The sequence below is a fragment of the Lactuca sativa genome, chromosome 4, assembly GCF_002870075.4.
Source record: "Lactuca sativa cultivar Salinas chromosome 4, Lsat_Salinas_v11, whole genome shotgun sequence".
NCBI classification, from domain to species: Eukaryota; Viridiplantae; Streptophyta; class Magnoliopsida; order Asterales; family Asteraceae; genus Lactuca; species Lactuca sativa.
In genome coordinates, this window is record NC_056626.2 from 284,264,722 (window position 1) to 284,285,132 (window position 20,411).

At 40.0% G+C, this 20,411-nt stretch overlaps 1 protein-coding gene across 1 annotated transcript in view; it reads right to left on the reverse strand.

Moving 5' to 3' along the window:
• Positions 1 to 225: 225 nt before the first annotated feature.
• LOC111921560 (uncharacterized) overlaps positions 226 to 20,411 on the reverse strand; it is a 40,457-nt gene continuing 20,271 nt past the window's right edge. Inside the window, exon 4 of the mRNA XM_052770591.1 lies at positions 226 to 528. Coding sequence (XP_052626551.1) covers positions 386 to 528 — 143 coding nt within the window. The 3' untranslated portion in view covers positions 226 to 385. The remainder of the gene's footprint in view (positions 529 to 20,411) is intronic.

The window sequence follows — 20,411 nt, forward strand, 5'->3', positions numbered from 1 at the left end:
ACACACACACATATATATATATATATATATATATATATATATTTCTGCCCCTAAACTTGTGCATGGGAAAGAAATTAAATAAGGAGATAAAATAAACTAAAAAAGATTTAATCTTCGAAACAAATCATTTTTAGAAAGCCCACAAGCACATCGAAATGAGCTTTACTGAAAGGTTCGGTAAACAAATCCTCTACGTCGTATCACTGTGAATTTGTTCCAAATGAATAAGTTTACGCTCATAAGAATTTCGAATAAAATGAATTTTAATGTCAATGTACTTGGTTTTGGAATGTTGAACCAAATTTTTAGCAATTTGAATGGCCACATTATTATCACAAAAAATGGAAGTGTCAAGAAAATTTAAACCGTAATCCAGCAATTGATGTCAAATCCAGATAACCTGAGAGCAGCAGGTTGTGGCAGCAACATATTCAACCTTAGCTGTTGAGGTCGACAGCATTTGCTGTTTCTTGCATTGCATGACACCAATCGGTCCCCTAAAAACTGAGATCCACCGATGTAGATTTCCTGTCAAGATCACACCATCCATAATTGTTGTTAGCAAACACATATAAATCAAAATATACAATTTTTGGATACCAAAGACCCAGTTTAGGGCTACCTTTAAAGAGCATCTACAACAAACCATGGAAACATTACGATCAGAGAAGCTTTACGCAAAGTTCTCTAAATACGAGTTTTAGAATTGAAGAGTCAAATTCCTAAGACACATCATTAGTGATGTGGGAATTCTTGAAGACCCTTCCAAAGATCAAAACCATTGAGAATTTTTCAGCACTGAAGACGCTTATGGAATTCGCCAAATTCTAGGTCCCGCTGACCTACCGTCATAAGTTCATTCGAAACTCCTCGCGAAATTACAGAACCCCTTACGACTTTGACCCAGTAGGGGGTGGCCCTTGACTGGGAAGATAAGAAAGAAAAAGAAACTTTGGAATCCCAAGTGAGACAAAATCCTTTTGGAATCCTCACCCTGGGAAGGCTTAATACGCTTCGTAAAGCGTGGAAAGCTAAATCCAAGATAGTTAGGACCTCCGAGATTCTTACCGGAATTGGTCTTGTATCTCACAGACTTGACCTACTTCGCGAACTCAGTGACGTACATTTCTCCCTTCACGTCTCGAACTTGAAAAAGTACCTTTCCGTCAGGACTCTCGTAATCCCACTCGTCGAGATCGAGATCAATGAGAGCCTCGCCTTCGTGGAAGAACCGTGGTGACCATAGACCGAGAGGTCATGCAAACAAATCAAAACCGCATTCCATTAGTGAAGGTTCAATGGAATGCCAACCAAGGACCCGAATTCACTTGGAAGCACGGAAAAAAAAAATCGATTTGGAAGTATCCCCACTACTTGTCTCAATTTTTCATGCCTACTCCGTTACCTAAATTCTAATTTCGGGACGAAATTCCTTCTAAGGAGGGGATGATGTGACAACCCGAAATTTCTATTCTATACGAACATATAAATCAATAGAAGTCAGAACAGTTGCTGTTAATTTTCAGAATTTTTGGAATAAGTTTGAGTTTATTGGGATTAACACTTTAGGAGATATCAGGAGAGAGGATGCCCTAGAGTATTATGTTCATCTTAAAAGTTTCAAAAACTCCAAGAGTTTGGAGTTTACGGCTCAAATAATATTTTTGGACCAAAAACTCCATGGACTATATAAAGGGCACTTAGCCATTTTAGTTCATTTCTTCCATTTTCAACTAGAGAAAAGCCCGAATTCTCTCCTAGGGATCTTTAAACTTTTGCCCCAAATTGTTCGGGGATCTCCCAAAACCATAAACACCCCATAGTGTGTATAAATGACCCATATTCCTTCCTTATGCCTTGAATCAAGCCTAGACTTTTACCCTAATGTGTTAAGGACTTGAAAACATCAAAATACCATCATCCATGGGGGTTTACGATCGTAAACCCAATAGGAAATGGTCTTTGTACCGTAAACTCCAATTAGGAGTTATTTGGTGCCCGAACTTCTTCCATAGGCTTATACTTCAAGTAGAAAAGCTTCTAGGGACTTTTAAGACTTCAAACCAACAAATGGTCAAAAGTGTATGAGCTTACGGCCGTAAACTCAAGGGTTTACGACCGTAAACTCTTTTGGTTGTGACCACAAAAACGTAAACTCCCTAGTGGAGTTTTCCTTGAACCCCAAGCACACTAGCCTTTCCCTACAACACTTAGATGCAATCCTTGATACTTATAACACTTGTATAAGGTGTTTAGCATGTCCTAGGGTGTCTTAAAGTTTTTTATTAGTTGTTTAAGGACTAATTGGATACATATATGTGATATTATGTGTTAACTAGGATCATGGAGAGTGTTCAAGTCTTCACTTGACACCTAGCAATCCTACATCTTCAGTTCATCCAAACCACCAACTACAGGTGAGTTCATACCCCTTGAACTAACCTTTTAAATGCTTTTAAAATGTTTATAAATGCTTTATGGGGGGGGGGGAAATATAAGTTGAATCATGTTTAGTTATTATATCAATCACATGTGATTAATAATTAACATGCAAATGGCTTTACTTTACGTTAACTGTTTTACCAATCAGATTTCTTCAAATGTTTATCTTACAAGTTTTTAGGTGTTTAAAACAATTCATTAAACTTTTTATTAAACACTGTATGTTCATTTCAAGACCCTGTTACATTTTTGTTTCAAACAAAGGTTCCTTTATACTTAAATTTGATTTGTCAAACAAATACTTTCAAACCGTTTTATAAACTGACATCAAGTTGATCTTTTCTTAGGTATTAATCTTTTCCAAAGGTTTTATAAAACTCCTTATATGCTTTTATATTGTCAATTGCATGCTTGTATATGTACAGTTATATAAATAATGTTTAAAGGACTTAGGAAGGCTAACCCGCTTTATTTCCTTTTCCCCGTTGGGATGTGGTCTGGTAGAGTATCAGGTATCTGTCCGAAGGTCATTTAACTATCTGTTATATATCATGTATACCTATAGAGACATAAAAGTTTTCCTCACTCAGTTCAATACCTTTGGTAGCAAAGGCATACTTCAGGTTATACACGTACATGGTTATTAACTATTATAGGTATAGTTATGAGATACCACTTACCATTCCAAGTACAGGGAATCACACAAGAGTCAGTTCATTCATGATTCTATACTAGTACATTACATGTTACATGAGTACGTTTACATAGATACGCTTACATGAATACGTTTACATATATACGCTTACATGAGTACTTTTACATACATACGCTTGCCTGAGTATGTTTACATGGATACTTTTATACGAATACTTTTACGTAAATGTTATATGATGAGTTACTATTACATATTATATGTTTAGATACTGTTATATACTTCTCCTTCTTATCTTTATTTTGTGATGCAATCAAATAATCGACGAGATAGATTGGACTTTATATCCTCATTCGAAAGGATAGTTTGCGGGACTAACCATTCCTAGAACCTTTGTTAGCTACAAAGGTAAATGCACGTCTACGGATGTCTTCGGTTGATACCATTATAGGTATACTTTAAGGGACTAACTATTCCTACACCCAGTTGTTAGCTACAGAGGTAAATGCACATCTACGGATGTCTTAAGTTAACACTGTTAGTTATCCTAGTACAAAAGGATAATACTTAAGTTGTTTATATTATTATTACCTTTATCTTGTGATTCATTCACATAACCGACGAGGTGAATTATATTTCTGTATCCTAGTTCCAAAGGATACAATTTCTTATATTAATAATAATAGTCGTACAGTCGGGTCTTGGTAGAAGACTACTTTCAAAACAGTCGGGTCTTGGTAGAAGACTACTTTCAAATCAGTCGGGTCTTGGTAGAAGGCTACTTTCAAAATAGTTAGGTCTTGGTAGAAGATTTCATCTATACTAATAGGAATCATATGGATTTCTAGGGTTTATCAAATGCTTTCACTTACTTACAAACATTTCCACACTAATATGAATTTTCTTTCAGAACAATGTCAAGTCTTTCATTTCAAGTTTTACAAATCTAAGACACATTAATACTTATGAATTCACCATCTTTTTGGCTAATACTCGCTTTCAAAATAACTTGTATTCTCAGGTCACAAATACACAGGTAAGACGACCAGGTTTTGTGAAGACAGAGCAGTTCAGACTCGTCTTTTATTTTGATTATTCATTATGTTGTCTTATACTGTGAAAGAACACACTTGCAATTAAACTTATACTATTAATGCAATGGATGATGTTGTTTCTTGTTTACTACTTTACATTGTTGTGATACATTACATTACGTCTTCCGCCCCAGAACGTTTCCGCCGTTCTCGGTTTTGGGGTGTGACAGATTGGTATCAGAGCATTGTTTATAGTGAATTAAGTATATCAACCCATAAAAGATATACTAACTATAAATACAATGGGATTCAAAATACTCTGACTAAGAGTTTATACTTTTAAATAATAAAATATTTAAGTAAGTATACGTGCCTGCATTCATACTAAAATCGGTGTCACAACGACAAGAAAAAAATTATTATGATTGTTGAATATCACAGGTAAGCTCGGGGATGTATGGTCAGTCTTGGGAGTGGCATAGCCTGATCAACTATGTTGTTCTGAGGAGTGATTAGCACATGCCCAAGAATGGTTGTGATGTGTCAACAAGTCTAAAAACTTACCAACACCACTATAATGAGAACATTATAACAGAACCTAAGTCTAAAATACCATAGGGATGTTTTGTGTTACTATAATTACTTACTTGAGAACTAAAAAGGATCTTCATTACTAAGTTGATAGTTGCTAAGTGGATACACTAAGGCTATATGTAACTAGGATGTTATAGACTTAGAATCTGTGAAATTTTTGCTCTACCCCTATTCCTTGTGAATTTGGAGTTAAGGTCACTTATTCGAAGGCATATCCTGTGTTGATTACATATAACTGGTATGCACTTTACAAATAGTGATGTAACTAATGAAGATTTTCTAAATAATTATCTAGATAGTTCATCTAATGGTTATTTCCTTACCCCTATTCTCGCGTAGATAACATGGCTGGACTCCATCCCCACGGAAACTCGTACCTTCCGAACGAAGTCATTGATGGATGGTTTGGAGAAGAACCAGAGAATGATCATCATATCCCTTTGGATGATCACCATGCTGAAGACCTCACGGATGATGATAACTCCGAACCCGAGGTTGAGAACCTACCCCAGGTAGCTCCCATTCCAAATCCTAACCCTCGTCCGACTTTTCATGGCCCGACGCCTCCATGGGTAGAATGCTTGGAAACATGGAGCCAAGGACAGGATCAGCCCACGCCATTTAATGGAGACCGAAGCTTTTATGACCTGAGCAATGGGGGCTCAGCAGACAGAATCTTGCCAATCCTGGTCCGCAAAGTGGCCCGAAATGAGATTCAAGGTAGGACAGCCCTTGATCAAATCACAGAAGTTGTCACCAATGCGAGAATGCATACCGTTCGCACCATTCGCCTGGAAGATGCCCGTGAGAGATCTGAAAGAGACCACGAAGCCCTGCTTCAAGCACTGCCTGAATTACGAGCCGAATTCATAGAACTCCGGGTACGTCAGAGGGTGTACGAAAGACACCTGCTTGATATGGAACGTCAACTGGCTGAGCTAAGAGTTCACCAGAGGGATGATCGTCACCAGTAGGAGATGCTCTACTTTCCTTCTTGTTTTAAAGAACCGTGTTTCTGTCTAGGACCTATGTAGCATTTTTTTTTCTATGAAACTACCTTGTACTATAGGTACTTTTAGTTAGGCCTCTATACGGCCAAAACCTTTGCTACTTCGGATATGATGTAAGACCTTCTACAAGGTCAAATTTTCCTGAATTTATTACTTCTTAAACATCGATGATATTGACATTCGGCTAACTTCCGTGTCACTCTTTGTTCAAATACTCTTATCATACCTTCATTGGAGTCTATATGAAACTTGCTTTAGTCAAGTCTTTGGACTATAGTAATTTAACTCTAGAATCATTTTCAAGCCTCTTTCAAGGGTTGGATCATGTTATTCACGTTTGCCTCGGCTTGACGACAAACGTCTTGAGACCATTGTACGAACTTACTTCCACTCTTTACTAGGACTGCATCATAGGGATGTAGGTCAAACGCACGAGAACATACTTATATCCTTTACATAAACGATCAAACTACGTCTAGGTTCAACCATACTCGCTCACAAATTCATTTTCTTTCCGTGTAACATAATCATGTCGCCAAAGAGAAACGATCAACCCATCAACCAAACACCAACTCTTCAGATTGATGCAGCTACCTTTCAAGCTACAGTCTCGGCTGTCGTGTCAGCTATTCTGAACCACCAGTTTTTTATTAGATACTCGCTTTCAAAATAACTTGTATTCTCAGGTCACAAATAGACAGGTACGACGACCAGGTTTTGTGAAGACGGAGCAGTTCAGACTCGTCTTTTATTTTGATTATTCATTATGTTGTCTTATACTGTGAAAGAACAAACTTGTAATTAAAATTATAGTATTAATGCAATGGATGATGTTTTTTCTTGTTTACTACTTTACATTGTTGTGATACATTACATGACGTCCTCCGCCCCAGAACGTTTCCGCCGTTCTCGGTTTTGGGGTGTGACACCTGAGCACGTGTCTTTCGAGCAGGCATGCATGAGTCGATATTTGAGCATTTTGAGGAGAGATGTCCGCTAGTTCGTGGCGAACTTGTCGTACCGAACATTTGTCGAGCTTCAGGAAAATGTCCGGAAGAGGGAGATTGAGCTCGAGACCTAGGCCAGGGAGGAGGCGGAGTCTCAGGGGAGGGATCAGCGACTGGCACAATCCCAGCCAGTAGCCAAGCGCGCCAAGCCCGCCAATTCGAGATCAGGGAACAGAAGGGCCGCATTTTTGGCAAGCGCGGCAAGAGTCATGAGAGGGTTTGTAGAGAAGGGTCTTGCTACAAGTGTGGCAAGGAGGGGCACATGGCCAAGGATGCCCCAAGGGGTTTGCAGTCTGTTTTCACTGCAACCAGACCGGACACCGGAAGGCCGAGTGTTCGCTGTTGCGGGGGTCAACACAGGGAGCATCACAGGGATCTGCCCCTGCTGCCATGCGAGCTACTGAGAGTCGGCCAGTGAAGGCCGAGGCGCCAAAGGCTCGCAGGAGAGCCTTCCAGTTGATAGCGGAGGAGGTATACGCAACGCCCGATGTTATGGCTGGTATGTATTCTTTCATCTATTTATTTTGAGTTTGTGGTGTTATGCTTATATTATGATATGCTTAGGTATATTTCTTATGAGTTATGTACCTGCTTTGGTGTTATTTGACTCCGGTGCGAGTCGGTCTTTTGTGTCGTTCGCCTTTAGTCAGCACATCAATATCTGTCGAGAGGCGTTGAGTCGACCTTTGCGAGTTTCCATAGTTGATGAGAGAGTGGTGTATGCCACTGATGTGATTCGAGGATGTGTACTCGAGATCTTCGACATTGAGTTTCTTATTGATTTGGTATCGATTGCTATGGGAGATGTATGTGTCATCGTGGGCATGGACTGGTTGAGCATATGTGGAGCGGTTATCGACTGCGAGCAACAACTGGTGACCATACGAGACCCTATTGGGGGAGTTCTTACGGTTTATGGCGAGGGTACCCGTTCTGGGTCATCATTTTGTTCAGCCACTAGAGCGAGGCAGATTCTATAGCAGGGTTGTAGCGGGTTTTTGGCTTATGTGGTGGATACGAGAGTAGGTGCAGAGAGACCGAGTTCGGTTGATGAGGTCTCGATAGTGCGTGAGTTCCCGGATGTTTTCCCCGAGGAGTTGTCGGGTGTGCCTCCCGAGACGCAGGTGGAGTTCCGTATCGATTTGGTTCCGGGGGTAGCGCCTATCGCCTTGCGCCTCCAGAGATGCAGGAGTTATCCTTGTAGCTTCAGGAGCTGCTGGGAAAGGGGTTTATACGGCCGAGTAGCTCGCCGTGGGGAACGCCGATCCTTTTTGTCAAGAAGAAGGATGGTTCACACCGGATGTTCATTGATTACCGGGAGTTGAACAAGCTGACGGACAAGAACCGTTACCCCTTACCGAGGATCGACGATTTGTTCGATCAGCTGTAGGGAGCATCTTGGTTCTCCAAGATTGATTTGAGGTCTGGATATCTTCAGATGAGAGTGCGTGATGAGGATATCCAGAAGACAGCGTTCAGGACTCCTTATGGGCATTATGAGTTTGTGGTGATGCCTTTAGGGCTCACCACTGCACCGGCGGCATTCATGGATCTAATGAACAGGGTGTGCAGGCCGATGTTGGATCGTTTGGTGATCGTGTTCATTGATGATATATTGGTGTATTCGAGATCCAGATAACAAGATTAAGAGCATTTGAGGGAGATCCTCGGAGTTTTGAGATCAGAGAGGCTTTACGCCAAATTCTCCAAGTGTGATTTCTGGTTACGAGAGGTCTAGTTCCTAGGACACCTCGTCAAACAGAATGAGATATTGGCCGATCCAACCAAGATTGAGGCGGTGATGAGTTGGGAGGTGCCGAGATCCCCTTCAGAGATCAGGAGTTTTCTGGGATTGGAAGGTTATTATCGGAGATTTATCAAGGATTTCTCCAGGATTGCTGCTCCTCTCACGAGGCTGACCCGGAAGGGTGTGGCTTCCAGTTGGGGCCCGGAGCAGCAGGCCTCATTCGAGACACTTCGTCAGAGATTATGCGAAGCCCCAGTGTTAGCCCTTCCGTAGGGGATGGAGGATTTTGTGGTATATTGTGATGCGTCGATATCGGGTCTGGGTGCGGTGCTGAAGCAGAGAGGGCATGTGATAGCATACACATCGAGGCAGCTGAAGCCTCATGAGACGAGGTATCCTACTCACAATCTAGAGTTGGGGGTTGTGGTGTTCGCCCTCAAGATCTGGCATCACTACTTGTATAAGGTTCGGTGTATCATATACACGGACCACAAGAGCTTGAAGTATCTGATGGATCAGCCCAACCTGAACATGCGCCAGAGGAGATGGTTGGACGTGGTAAATGATTATGAGTGTGAGATCCTGTACCACCCGGGCAAGGCTAACGTGGTAGTCGATGCCTTGAGTCGTAGGGCAGAGAGTGCCCCGATACAGGATGTTTGTATGAGGTAGACAGTGATGAATCCAGTGTTGGACACCATTCGGGAGGCCCAGGTAGAGGCCATGAGACCGGAGAACCACAAGAGAGAGCGGGTGATCGAGCAAGTATCTGAGTTCATTGTCGATAGTCGAGGGCTTATGACCTTCCAGGGTCGGATTTGGGTGCCATTTGAGGGCGGGGAACGTACCATTTTGATGGAGGAGGTGCACAGGTTGAGGTTTTCGATCCATCCCGGGGCCACGAAGATGTATTTGGACCTGAAGAGAGACTACTGGTGGCCCTGTAGGAAGAGGGATGTGGCGTGGTTTGTGGAGAGGTGCTTGACCTGTCGCAGGGTTAAGGCCGAGCACCAGTGTCCACATGGAAAGTTGCAGACACTTGAGGTTCCCCAGTGGAAGTGGGAACAGATTTCCATGGATTTTATCACCAAATTGTCGAGGACTGCGAGAGGTGTCGATGCAATTTGGGTGATCGTTGACCGGCTGACAAAGAGCGCTCATTTTCTTGCTATCAGTGAGAGCTCTTCCGTAGAGAGGCTGGCGGAGGTGTATGTGAGGGAGGTGGTATCAACGCATGGTGTACCGATCTCGATTGTGTCAGATCGAGATGTGCGTTTCACTTCCAGGTTCTGGAAGAAGTTCCATGAGGAGTTGGGTACTAGGCTGTAGTTCAGCACCGCTTACCACCCACAGACGGACGGACAGAGTGAGCGGACAATTCAGACGCTCGAGGACATGCTTCAGGCATGTGTGTTGGACTTCGGAGGGAGTTGGGACACGTATTTTCCATTGGCTGAGTTTTCCTATAACAACAGTCACCATTCCAGCATTGGTATGCCTCCCTTCGATTTGTTGTATGGGTGGTGTCGGACTCCCATCTGTTGGGGAGAGATAGGGCAACGAGTGATGGGCAGCACTGAGATAGTGCTTCAGAAGACAGAGTAGATTCAGCAGGTTAGACAGAGGTTGTTGACGGCTCAGAGTTGCCAGAAGAGTTACGCGGATAGGCGACGATCCAAGCTCGAGTTTTAGGTCGGAGATTTTGTACTTCTGAAGGTGTCTCCTTGGAAAGGAGTTATCCGATTCAGGAAGAGGGGCAAGTTGGGGCCCCGGTATATCGGTCCATTCAGAGTGTCCACAAGGGTGGGCAAGGTAGCATATCGTTTGGAGCTACCTGCAGAATTGAGCCAGATTCATGATACCTTCCACGTGTCTCAACTGAGGAAGTGTATAGCCGACGAGTCGGCAGTGGTGCCCTTGGAGGATATCCAGGTGGACGCGAGTCTGAATTATGTTGAGAGACCGATCGCAATACTTTACCTAGACCAGATTTTACCGAGTTCGAGATTACCGAGTTACCCGAGGTGAGTCTTCTCATTATACTTTACCTAGAGTGGTAATTAGAGTATATGGTAGAGTATCTTGTATGTTATTTATGTGATTGTGATGCACTGCATTATTTCTATGTGATTCATGTTGTGTATGTTCCAGAGTTTACAGAGTTAGAACCGTAAGGTTCACAGAGTTAGAACCAGATGGTCCACAGAGTTAGGACCAGAGGGTCCACAGAGTTATAGCCTCGAGTGGCTATTATGTGTTACATGTGGTATTTTGGGGAACTCACTAAGCATTTATGCTTACAGTGTTGTGTTATGTGTTTCAGGTACTAGTGAGGATCGCGGGAAGACGTCGGCATGATCAGTACACACATGACGAGTTTTTATATATTATGATATTGGGATGTGTTACTATGGATTGTTATGTGATACAATGACATTTTTATAACATTTATGAATGAAAGTATTTTTTGAAATTTGAAATTTTTGTTTGAAAATTTTGGGTGTTACAAAACACTAACCAGATAAAGAGTTATACAAACTCTTATACATATACCTATATATATATATATATATATATATATATATATATATATATATATATATATATATATATATAAACACACACACATACACACACACACACATATATATATATATATATATATATATATATATATATATATATATTAAAAACCATCCATTTAAATCACAACTTAAGATTTTAGGTCAAAAACGAATCCTACGGTTAGTCTAGTACTACATCCATACCACAACTAGACCTAGAATGCACAACTAAGTTTTATTATGGTCGAGGCCTGCAGCTAGAGGATCTTTGGATCTGAAACCTAGCTCAACTTCCTGAAGACTAGAGCCTTAGATCAAGACCTAATGAAAGAGGATTCAACACATAGTGTAATGGTACACCATGAGGATATCCGGATCAGAGACAGGTATCCGACATACCCCCCATATAGAGAATCACAAGATATACGGTACTATCTACTATATGTACTTATAATATGAAATTATGTGTATTATATGATTTTCATATTATCTTTCATAAACATCTTCTTGTTTGATGTCTTATGCAGAATATCAGAGCGATATGGAAGATATACGGGACTGGGTGTCGCAACCCTACCCAGAAGAAGACGAGGTGGTACCACACACTCCTAAGGAAGAGAGCGATTACGATCCGACAATGCCCCTACCCCTACCTAAATATCAGATTATGATGATCCATTTAAAGATGGAGAGGAACCCGTCAAGGAAGAGGAGCAACATGACAGAGATTTTGGTGGAGTGTCCGCAGATAGTTCGCCTTACTCATATTCATCTTCCCATCAGGTTCTTACGGAGACTCATGAGGAGGACCCTACTGAGTTGGAGTCTTCCCGAGAGATTGTTGCTATACTACACCCATCCTCAAGCCGATCCTTCAACAACCATGCTTTGGGACCCAGGACTATAACCACCCCCATAAAGTCCATTCCCATTCCATCTCGTAAGAGAGTAGCATCACCGCCATCACCACCGAGATCATCAAAGAAGCTTTACCTCGCCCACAAATGGACCCCACAAGTAGACAAGTAGATCATGATGGGTTTTATAAGGTCGTAGAGTCTTCCCAAGAACCTAGACGCGAGCCTATTCCAGAGGATCCCATAGACAGAGCGATCTTAGTGTTAGTTCCACAAGTAGCACGACACGGAGATCGTATACATCAAGTAGAGGAGGATTGTGATTCACTAAGGAGGGATATAAAAGTACTAGCTAGTAGAGTTAGAGATTTAGAGGAAGGGAGGGATATAGACAAGACGGGGATCCTCCATGCATACAATTATCTGGAGGAGACCCATAGTGTCAGCAGATTGTGATCGAGGGTTTAGAGCAGCGAGTGAGGGAGTCAAAGTTGAGATTGATGGTGTCAGAGATAGGTGCAACTACTATGGAGGTTATGATCAGTTGCCTACTACACTAGTTGGCATAGTTAGTAGCTTGGATGGTGGTTTGTTTTAGCTTTTGGAAGATAGTTCTATCCAAGGAAAGCTAGGATATATAATTTTTGGGTTTGAAGGAGGGAAAACTAGTGCAACAGATAATAGGATATTGTTATGTCTTTTTCATGTAAAATAGATGTGTTTCTTGTTTAAACCACATAGTTGTATACTTTTAGGAAATCTGATGTAAAATATTTATGGAAATTAATGAAACTATATGTGAACATATTATATATTGTGTTACTTTTTGATTCGTTTTCTTGATATAGTTAACTCTCTTAACTAAATTAATAAAGCAAAACTCAAAATTTGTCATAACAACTAATATATGCCATAAATTTAAAATCATGCCTCACACCAGGAGAAAAATAGGACAACCTGAACCCAATCCTGAACCTATGAACTCAGTCGCGATTGATGCATTAATAGCCTAACGCGTCGCCAATGAAATAGCAAACCTAGAAACCAATAGGAACGTAGGTTCAGGAGGCATTGGGGTGAGAGTTTGTAAGGAGATAACCGAGGTCCAACTAGGGTATGTTCATATAAAGACTTTATGAACTTTAAACCAAAATCCTTCCATGGAAACGAGGGTGTAGTAGGTTTGACTAGGTAGATAAAAAACATGGAGTCTGTTTTTGAGATACATTTTTGTTCGAAGGACTGTAAGGTTAACTTCGCCGCCTGCACTCTTGCAGATGTAGACTTAAGCTGGTGGACCAGTTATATGAAGAACATGGGCCATAATGTAGCAAATTCCATGGCTTGGACCGAGCTAAAACAACTCATGATCGAGAAGTAATACCCATGCAAAGAGATGCAGAAGATGGAGCAGGAGTTGCGGAATCTGGTGATGAAGGAAGCTGACATTGCTGCGTATACGAACCATTTCAATGACCTTGCCACCTTATGTCCGAGGATGGTCACCCTATAATATAATAAGATAGATACGTACATTTGGGGTTTGCCTCAGCCCATCCAAGATTTAGTCACTGCCTCAAAACCGACAACCTATGACAGTGCTAAGAGACTAGCCTTCAGTTTAACAAATCAATAGATTCGTCGTGAAACGATGGTCCAGAAGACTAACCTTCCAAAGGTGTAGTGTAGAAAGAGGAAGTTTGTAAAGGAATTCAAAGGAAGGGCTAGGCAACCAACATAAAAGAAGTGGGAAGCGTTTCAAGCATTTACAGTTATGAAAACGGCGACAGAGACTACCACTGGAAGTAGTCCAAGATGAAATGAGTATGAGTATCATCATAGTGGAGCATGTTGGATTTGCACCAACTGTGGCAAGAAAGGTCATATTTCCAATAGATGTAGAACCCCATCTGATCAAGGAACTGTAGAAACAGAAGGTCAAGCATGCTATGAATGCAAGGAAGTTGGACACATCAGGAAGGATTGTCCAAAGTTGAAGAAACAAGGAGGTAATTTTAGGAGTATAGCGCTTGTGATAGGAGCCTATTAAAGCCATCCAAGATCCGATGATAGTTAAGGGTACGTTTTTAGTCGATGAGTTACATGCAAATATACTTTTTGATACCGACACCAATAGAAGACATATTACTCCTAAGTTTAGGAAGTTATGAAAGCATCCATCTAGTAAACTTAGGGAAGCCTATAGAGTAGAAATGGCTAACAGCCAAGTCGTTAGTACCCAAGAAATACTTAGAAATTGTACCTTAATGTTAAATAATCATGCTTTTCTTGTCGGCCTCATGCTTATGGCCATTGGAAGTTTCAATGCCATCAACGGTATGGACTGGTTATACCCTAACCACATCGAAGACTTATGTTTTAAGAAATCATTACATCTACAGGGAACCCTTAATTGTTTACATTGATAAACCCAGTAGAAATCTTAGGATCATCTCTTGCATGAAGGCCAAGAAATACTTGTAGAAAAGTATTACGCCGTCTTAGATCATATTGTCGGTTGGAAAGATGGTAAGAAGAAAAAGATCGAGGAAGTACCTCCGGTGTGCGATTAACCTGATGTATTCCTTGAAGATTTACCAGGTCTGCCGCTAGCTCGACAAGTAAAGTTCCAGATTGATCTAATTCTAGGAGCTTCCCCAGTAGCAAAGTCTCCTTATAGATTAGCGCCATCAGAGATGAAAGAAATCTCCAACCAACTACAAGAACTTCTTGACAAGGGTTTTATCAGGCCAAGCTTCTCGCCTTGGGGGACACCCATTCTATTTGTCAAGAAGAAGGATGGATCTTTCCGGATGTGCATCGACTATAGAGAGCTAAATAAGTTGACTATTAAGAATAGATATCCACTTCCCCGAATAGATGATCTCTTCGATCAATTGCAAGGATCCAGTTCTTACTGTAAGATCGACCTAAGATCTGGATATCATTAACTCTGAGTAATGGAAAAGTACATTCCAAAGATTTCTTTCAGAACGTGATATGGCCATTATGAGTATTTGTTTATGCCCTTCGAATTGACCAATACCCTAGTTGTTTTTATGGATCTCATGAATTGAGTGTGCAAGACCTACTTGGATAAAATCGTAATTGTATTCATCGACGATATTGTAGTATATTCACGTACAAAGGAAGAGCATGGGCAACATCTTCGAGCGATCCTAGAGCTTTTAATGGAAAAAAGGTTTTGTAAGAAAAATTCACTAAGTGCAAATTTTAGATAAGAGAGGTGCGCTTTCTCGGGCATGTGGTAAGCAGCAGAGGTATTCATACCCTTCCAAGATTGAAGTTGTGAAGAATTGGGAATCGCCCAAGACACCAACAGATGTTCGTCAATTTCTAGGAATAGCTGGCTATTACCAGAGATTCATAGAAAATGTCTCTCGTATAGCCAAACCCCTCACAACATTGACCCAAAAGGAAGTAAAATTCATTTGTGGTGACCAACGGGAAATAGATTTCCAAAACCCAAAGAAGAGGTTGTGTAGTGCACTGATATTGTTCCTTCCAATAGGTATATTGTGACGCTTCACATCATGGGTTAAGATGTGTATTGGTGCAAAGGGAGAAGGTCATAGACTACGCCTCACAACAACTCAAGGTGCATGAGAACAAGTATACCACACACGACTTAGAGTTGGGAGCGGTAGTCTTTGCCCTGAAAATTTGGCGTTGTTACCTTTATAAAACAAAGTATATAATTTACACGAATCACAAAAGTCTACAACACATCTTCAATTAGAAAGAGCTCAATATGAGACAAAGGAGATGGTTAGAGTTTCTAAATGACTATGATTGTGAGGTTCATTATCATCCAGGCAAGGATAACGTCGTAATTGATGCCTTAAGCTGTAAAGAATGTGTTAAACCTAGTTGAGTCAAAGCAATTACGATTACTATCAAGTCTAACCTAATCTTGTAGATTAGAAGTGCTTAACTCGAGGATTTAACGGAACAAAACACTAAATAAGAAGGCCTCAGGGGAATGGAAAAGTAACTAGAGATTAATGATGATGGAACGTGATATTTCAAGAACCGAATATGGGTTCCGAAATTTGGAAAGGTCAAGCAATGAGTTTTAAATGAGGCACATAGGACTAGATATCCCATTCGTCCTAGAGCAGACAAGACGTATATGGACCTGAAAGCTCTTTATTGGTGGCCAAACATGAAGGCCGAGATTGCAAACTACGTAAGTAAATTCCTAACACATTCCAAGGTTAAAGCAGAATATCAACGACCCTAGGGATTGTTGCAAAAACCAGAGATTCCTGAGTGGAAGTGGGAGCAGATCGCAATGGACTTTGTGACCAAACTGCCCAAGACTACTATTGGTTACGACACTATTTTGGGTAGTTGTTGATAGATTAACCAAGTCTGCTCACTTTATATCAATAAAAGAGACAATATGATAGAAAAGATTACCAAGACGTATCATATAGAAATCTTCCGATTGCATGGGGTACCCTTATATATATATATATATATATATATATATATATATATTATATTTGACAGAGATAGCAGATTTACCTTCTGTTTCTGGGAAATTTTGCAAAAATCCCTTGGTACTCGCTTGGATATGAGTACAGCCTACCATCCTCAAACCTATGGCCAAAGTGAGAGGACCATCCAAAATTTGGATGACATGCTCACAGTATGTGTGATAGATTTCGAAAATTCATGGTATACGCACCTTCCTCTAGTTGAGTTATCATACAATAATAGTTATCACACGAGCATTAAAGCAACACCATTCGAGGCTCTATATGGCCGAAAATGTCGATCTCCGATTTGTCTGGCAGAAGTTGGCGATACCCAACTAGCCAAGAAGTTTGCAAGGGATACCTATACTCTACAAACAGGCCTAAAGATTATCCACAAAACGACCGAAAAGATAATGCAGATACACAAGCGCCTGAAGGCAGCACGTCAGAAGAGTTATGCTGCTATAAGGCGCAAACCCCTATATTTCCAAGTCGGAGATAGGGTGATGCTCAAAGTCTCTCCTTGGAAAGGAATTATAAGATTCGAAAAGTGGGGTAAGTTGAATCTGAGGTACACAGGACCATTCGAAATCCTCAACAAGATAGGTCCAGTTGCCTATCGACTTAGGTTACCCCTAACTCTTAGAAACGTGCATGATGTCTTCCATGTGTCTAATCTAAAAATGTGTCTTTCCCATAGTCAAGGTACGACGGAACCCTAAGTGAGGACTAGAGTACACGTGGTATCAAGAGGACCAAATGAAGGACAAGTACCCTCACTTGTTCGAAGAAACCCAATGAAAAGATAAACTTCTGGGACGAAATTTTGTAAACAGGGGGAGGATGTGACAACCGATAGGTTTCCATCTCTGGCCACTGTTAGTAAAGAGTAATAAAATAGTTGTAATAGCTTAACATTGTAATATTTGATTTATGAGATAAAACTCGAATATGCCGTTACATTTATAGTTAAATCGACTGTTAGGCTAAAAAATAAGCGTCCAAAAAGTTGTAACGTCTTCTAAGATGGTTAACGTATTTGGAAAGTACTCGTTAACGTAATCCAAAGGATATAAGATTCATAAAAATCTAACTCCAAATGAAAGAGTTATGGATTTTATAAAAATAAAAATCAACCGCAAAATTAAAGTTAATTATGTCAAAAAGGTACTTAGAGATTGGTTGGGTTTTGACTAAAAATGCAAAAAGGAGATTTATAATACTCCTTGAGATATAAAATTTTGCATAGAGAATGTCGAAATCGGGATCAGTATAAGAGAGATATGATTTTTTGTAAAATAAATTACTTTAACCCCCGTTAGGCACAAAAATAAAAGTCAAAACTAGCTAAACCCACCTAAAGGAGAGTTATAGTACTCCTTGAGATCCTTACATGGATATAATGAAGGATTAGATCAGAGCTTTCATGAAAAAGTTATGATTTTTACAAAAACATTTCGTGCGTGCGAGGTGCACATTTATACCCGTCGCATACCTGAAACCCGATTCGAGTAGATTACGAGGGAAGTGGCCAAGTAGGGAGGTGACACGTGGCAATATCTGGATGGAGCCATGAAGATCATGTGCAACATGCATATATCTTTGTGTTGCTCACCCAGAATCCATGCCTATAAATAGAAGGCAGTGCCGAACCATTTCTGCACACAATTCTAAATCGAGCTCTCAAATCTCGAAGTTGCTGCACCCCTAAAGCAGTCCATGGATTCACGAGCCTAATTCTACCCTACATCAACGATCTCACGCGTCAAGGGTGAGTTTGCGGCCCTATTTTACTATTTTAAAGGTTTTATGGGGAGAGTACATGCTTATCATACTGGTTTATAAAATTATATTTATACCTATAAATATCAATAGTTATATAAAGCATGAAACCTTAGGATAACGTGAACATAGATATTATACCTAGTTGTAAGCTATGATATTATGCCTAAGAGTTATGATGTCCCATAGCATAGAAAGATATATTACCTAGATGTTATAATGGTCAATTCCCTAGAATAACATAATACCTAGAAGTAATGTTGGTCAACTATAAGGATATGCACTGTACCTTATCTTTTACTTTATAAATGATAATTAAATTTTATAGATCTCATAATTATCTTATATATATATATATATATATATATATATATATATATATATATATAAAAGATAATTATGAGATCTATAAAATTTAATTATCATATATAAAGTAAAAGATTTATATTGTGATATTTATAGGAAATCATTAAGTAAGAAAGATAATTAGATAAAATACCTAAGGTTAATGTATTAGTGAGCTGTTATTATTCATCCTTAGCCTGATTAAATTCGGCTACCCCGAACCTATAATCGCTAATATTGCAAGAGCCGGAAAGATATGTATAGATCTATACGAGGTTTGACACCCCCATGTGCGATTGCTAGCTACAATCCCGGTAGGATATTTTTATTTCTTATACAAGCACTATTCGACATATGATGAAGCATCATGTAGGGAAATTATTAGTCTTCAGTGTCGATTATGGGGGTTCATGATAATACATTACAACAACGTTAGAGATCCGATTACCTAGAGGGACGTCTTCGAGTAGTTAAGAAAATAATTTAAGGTTGACAAGATATCCTATGATAAAATGATAGTAAGATAGGAATGGTATAATACCCTATAAAGATAGAAGATAGGATCAATAAAGTATCCTATAAATATATAAGTAAAGGTCAGTAAAATATCTTAACAAAAGATAGAAAGGTTTTTCTAGAAAGAAAAAGGATTCTTAGAATAAAACCAAATAAAGCATAAAACTATAAAAACCTGTGAACTCACCAACATTATGTTGACGCTTCCAAAATACATGTATTCTCATAGAGATGAGTGTGGAGGATAGTCATGCGGAAGAGGATGTTGTCAAGGAAGCTTGCTGGAGTATATTTTTATTTGTTTATCACTTCTAGTTATGTTCGGGATGTGTGCTTGATCTATCAAACAATGTAACCCCAAATAAATTGTAATATATGAAAGTATTGTTTGTGTTATATTTATGTATAATGTTCAATATATATGTTTGGCCTCGATCCAGTTAGCCCTACATCGTACAACCCAACGATTAAGCTGCTAGCCGAGGGTGTGACACATTAAGTCCTTAATGAGACTATAATTTGAACATGAACAAAAAATACACCAAGCATGGTCATTTTTCTCAATCAACGGAAATCCATGGACCTAGGGAAGCCATCATATGTTCTGGAGTTCTTCAAACTCTATGAATATCCAAGGAAGGGACAAAAACCACCCGAATATGACCTAGAATTTGAATCTAAAAGGAAACATGTCAAGGTACGAACTTTATACCTTCAACAACTTAGAAAGCTGAAGAGAATGTTGGATCCGAACTTGCTTCATGTTCCCTTGCTTCCTTGTAAGCTTCTCTCTTTCACAACTCTACCAAAAACCCAAGGACAAGGCTCAAAATTGATGAAATGGACTCTCATACATTCATGGAGACTAGGGTTTCGATGTGGGGAGATGGAGGCTGAAGAGGATACCCTAAACCTAAGGTTTGGGGGCTTAAATATGGAAGAAACCTTAAAACTTCATGGGCTTCGGCTGCACTTGCTTCCACGCCATGGCTATCCATTGCCACGTCGTGGCAGTCAATAAGAACACATGCATGAACTTTCATGCCATGTCGTATCCATCCACACTCCAAGTCGTGGCACTCAATCATTCCCACAAATCCTCCATTTGATTCTTCCAAGCTCTCGGCGAAACTACACAGGAAAAGGGGTATTACATTATTCTTGTTGGTGAATTACTTGTAAATAAGATCAAGCTTCTTGTTCTTGCCATTAACTTCAACACCCCAAATCCAAGAGGGTCCAAAGGCATCAAATGTTGTCATTTCTAAACACCTTATGGTTGTTTTAAATCATTCTAACATCTTTACAAGGATCATTGATGGTTTTGGTTTTGTTATATACTTGAAATTTACTAGA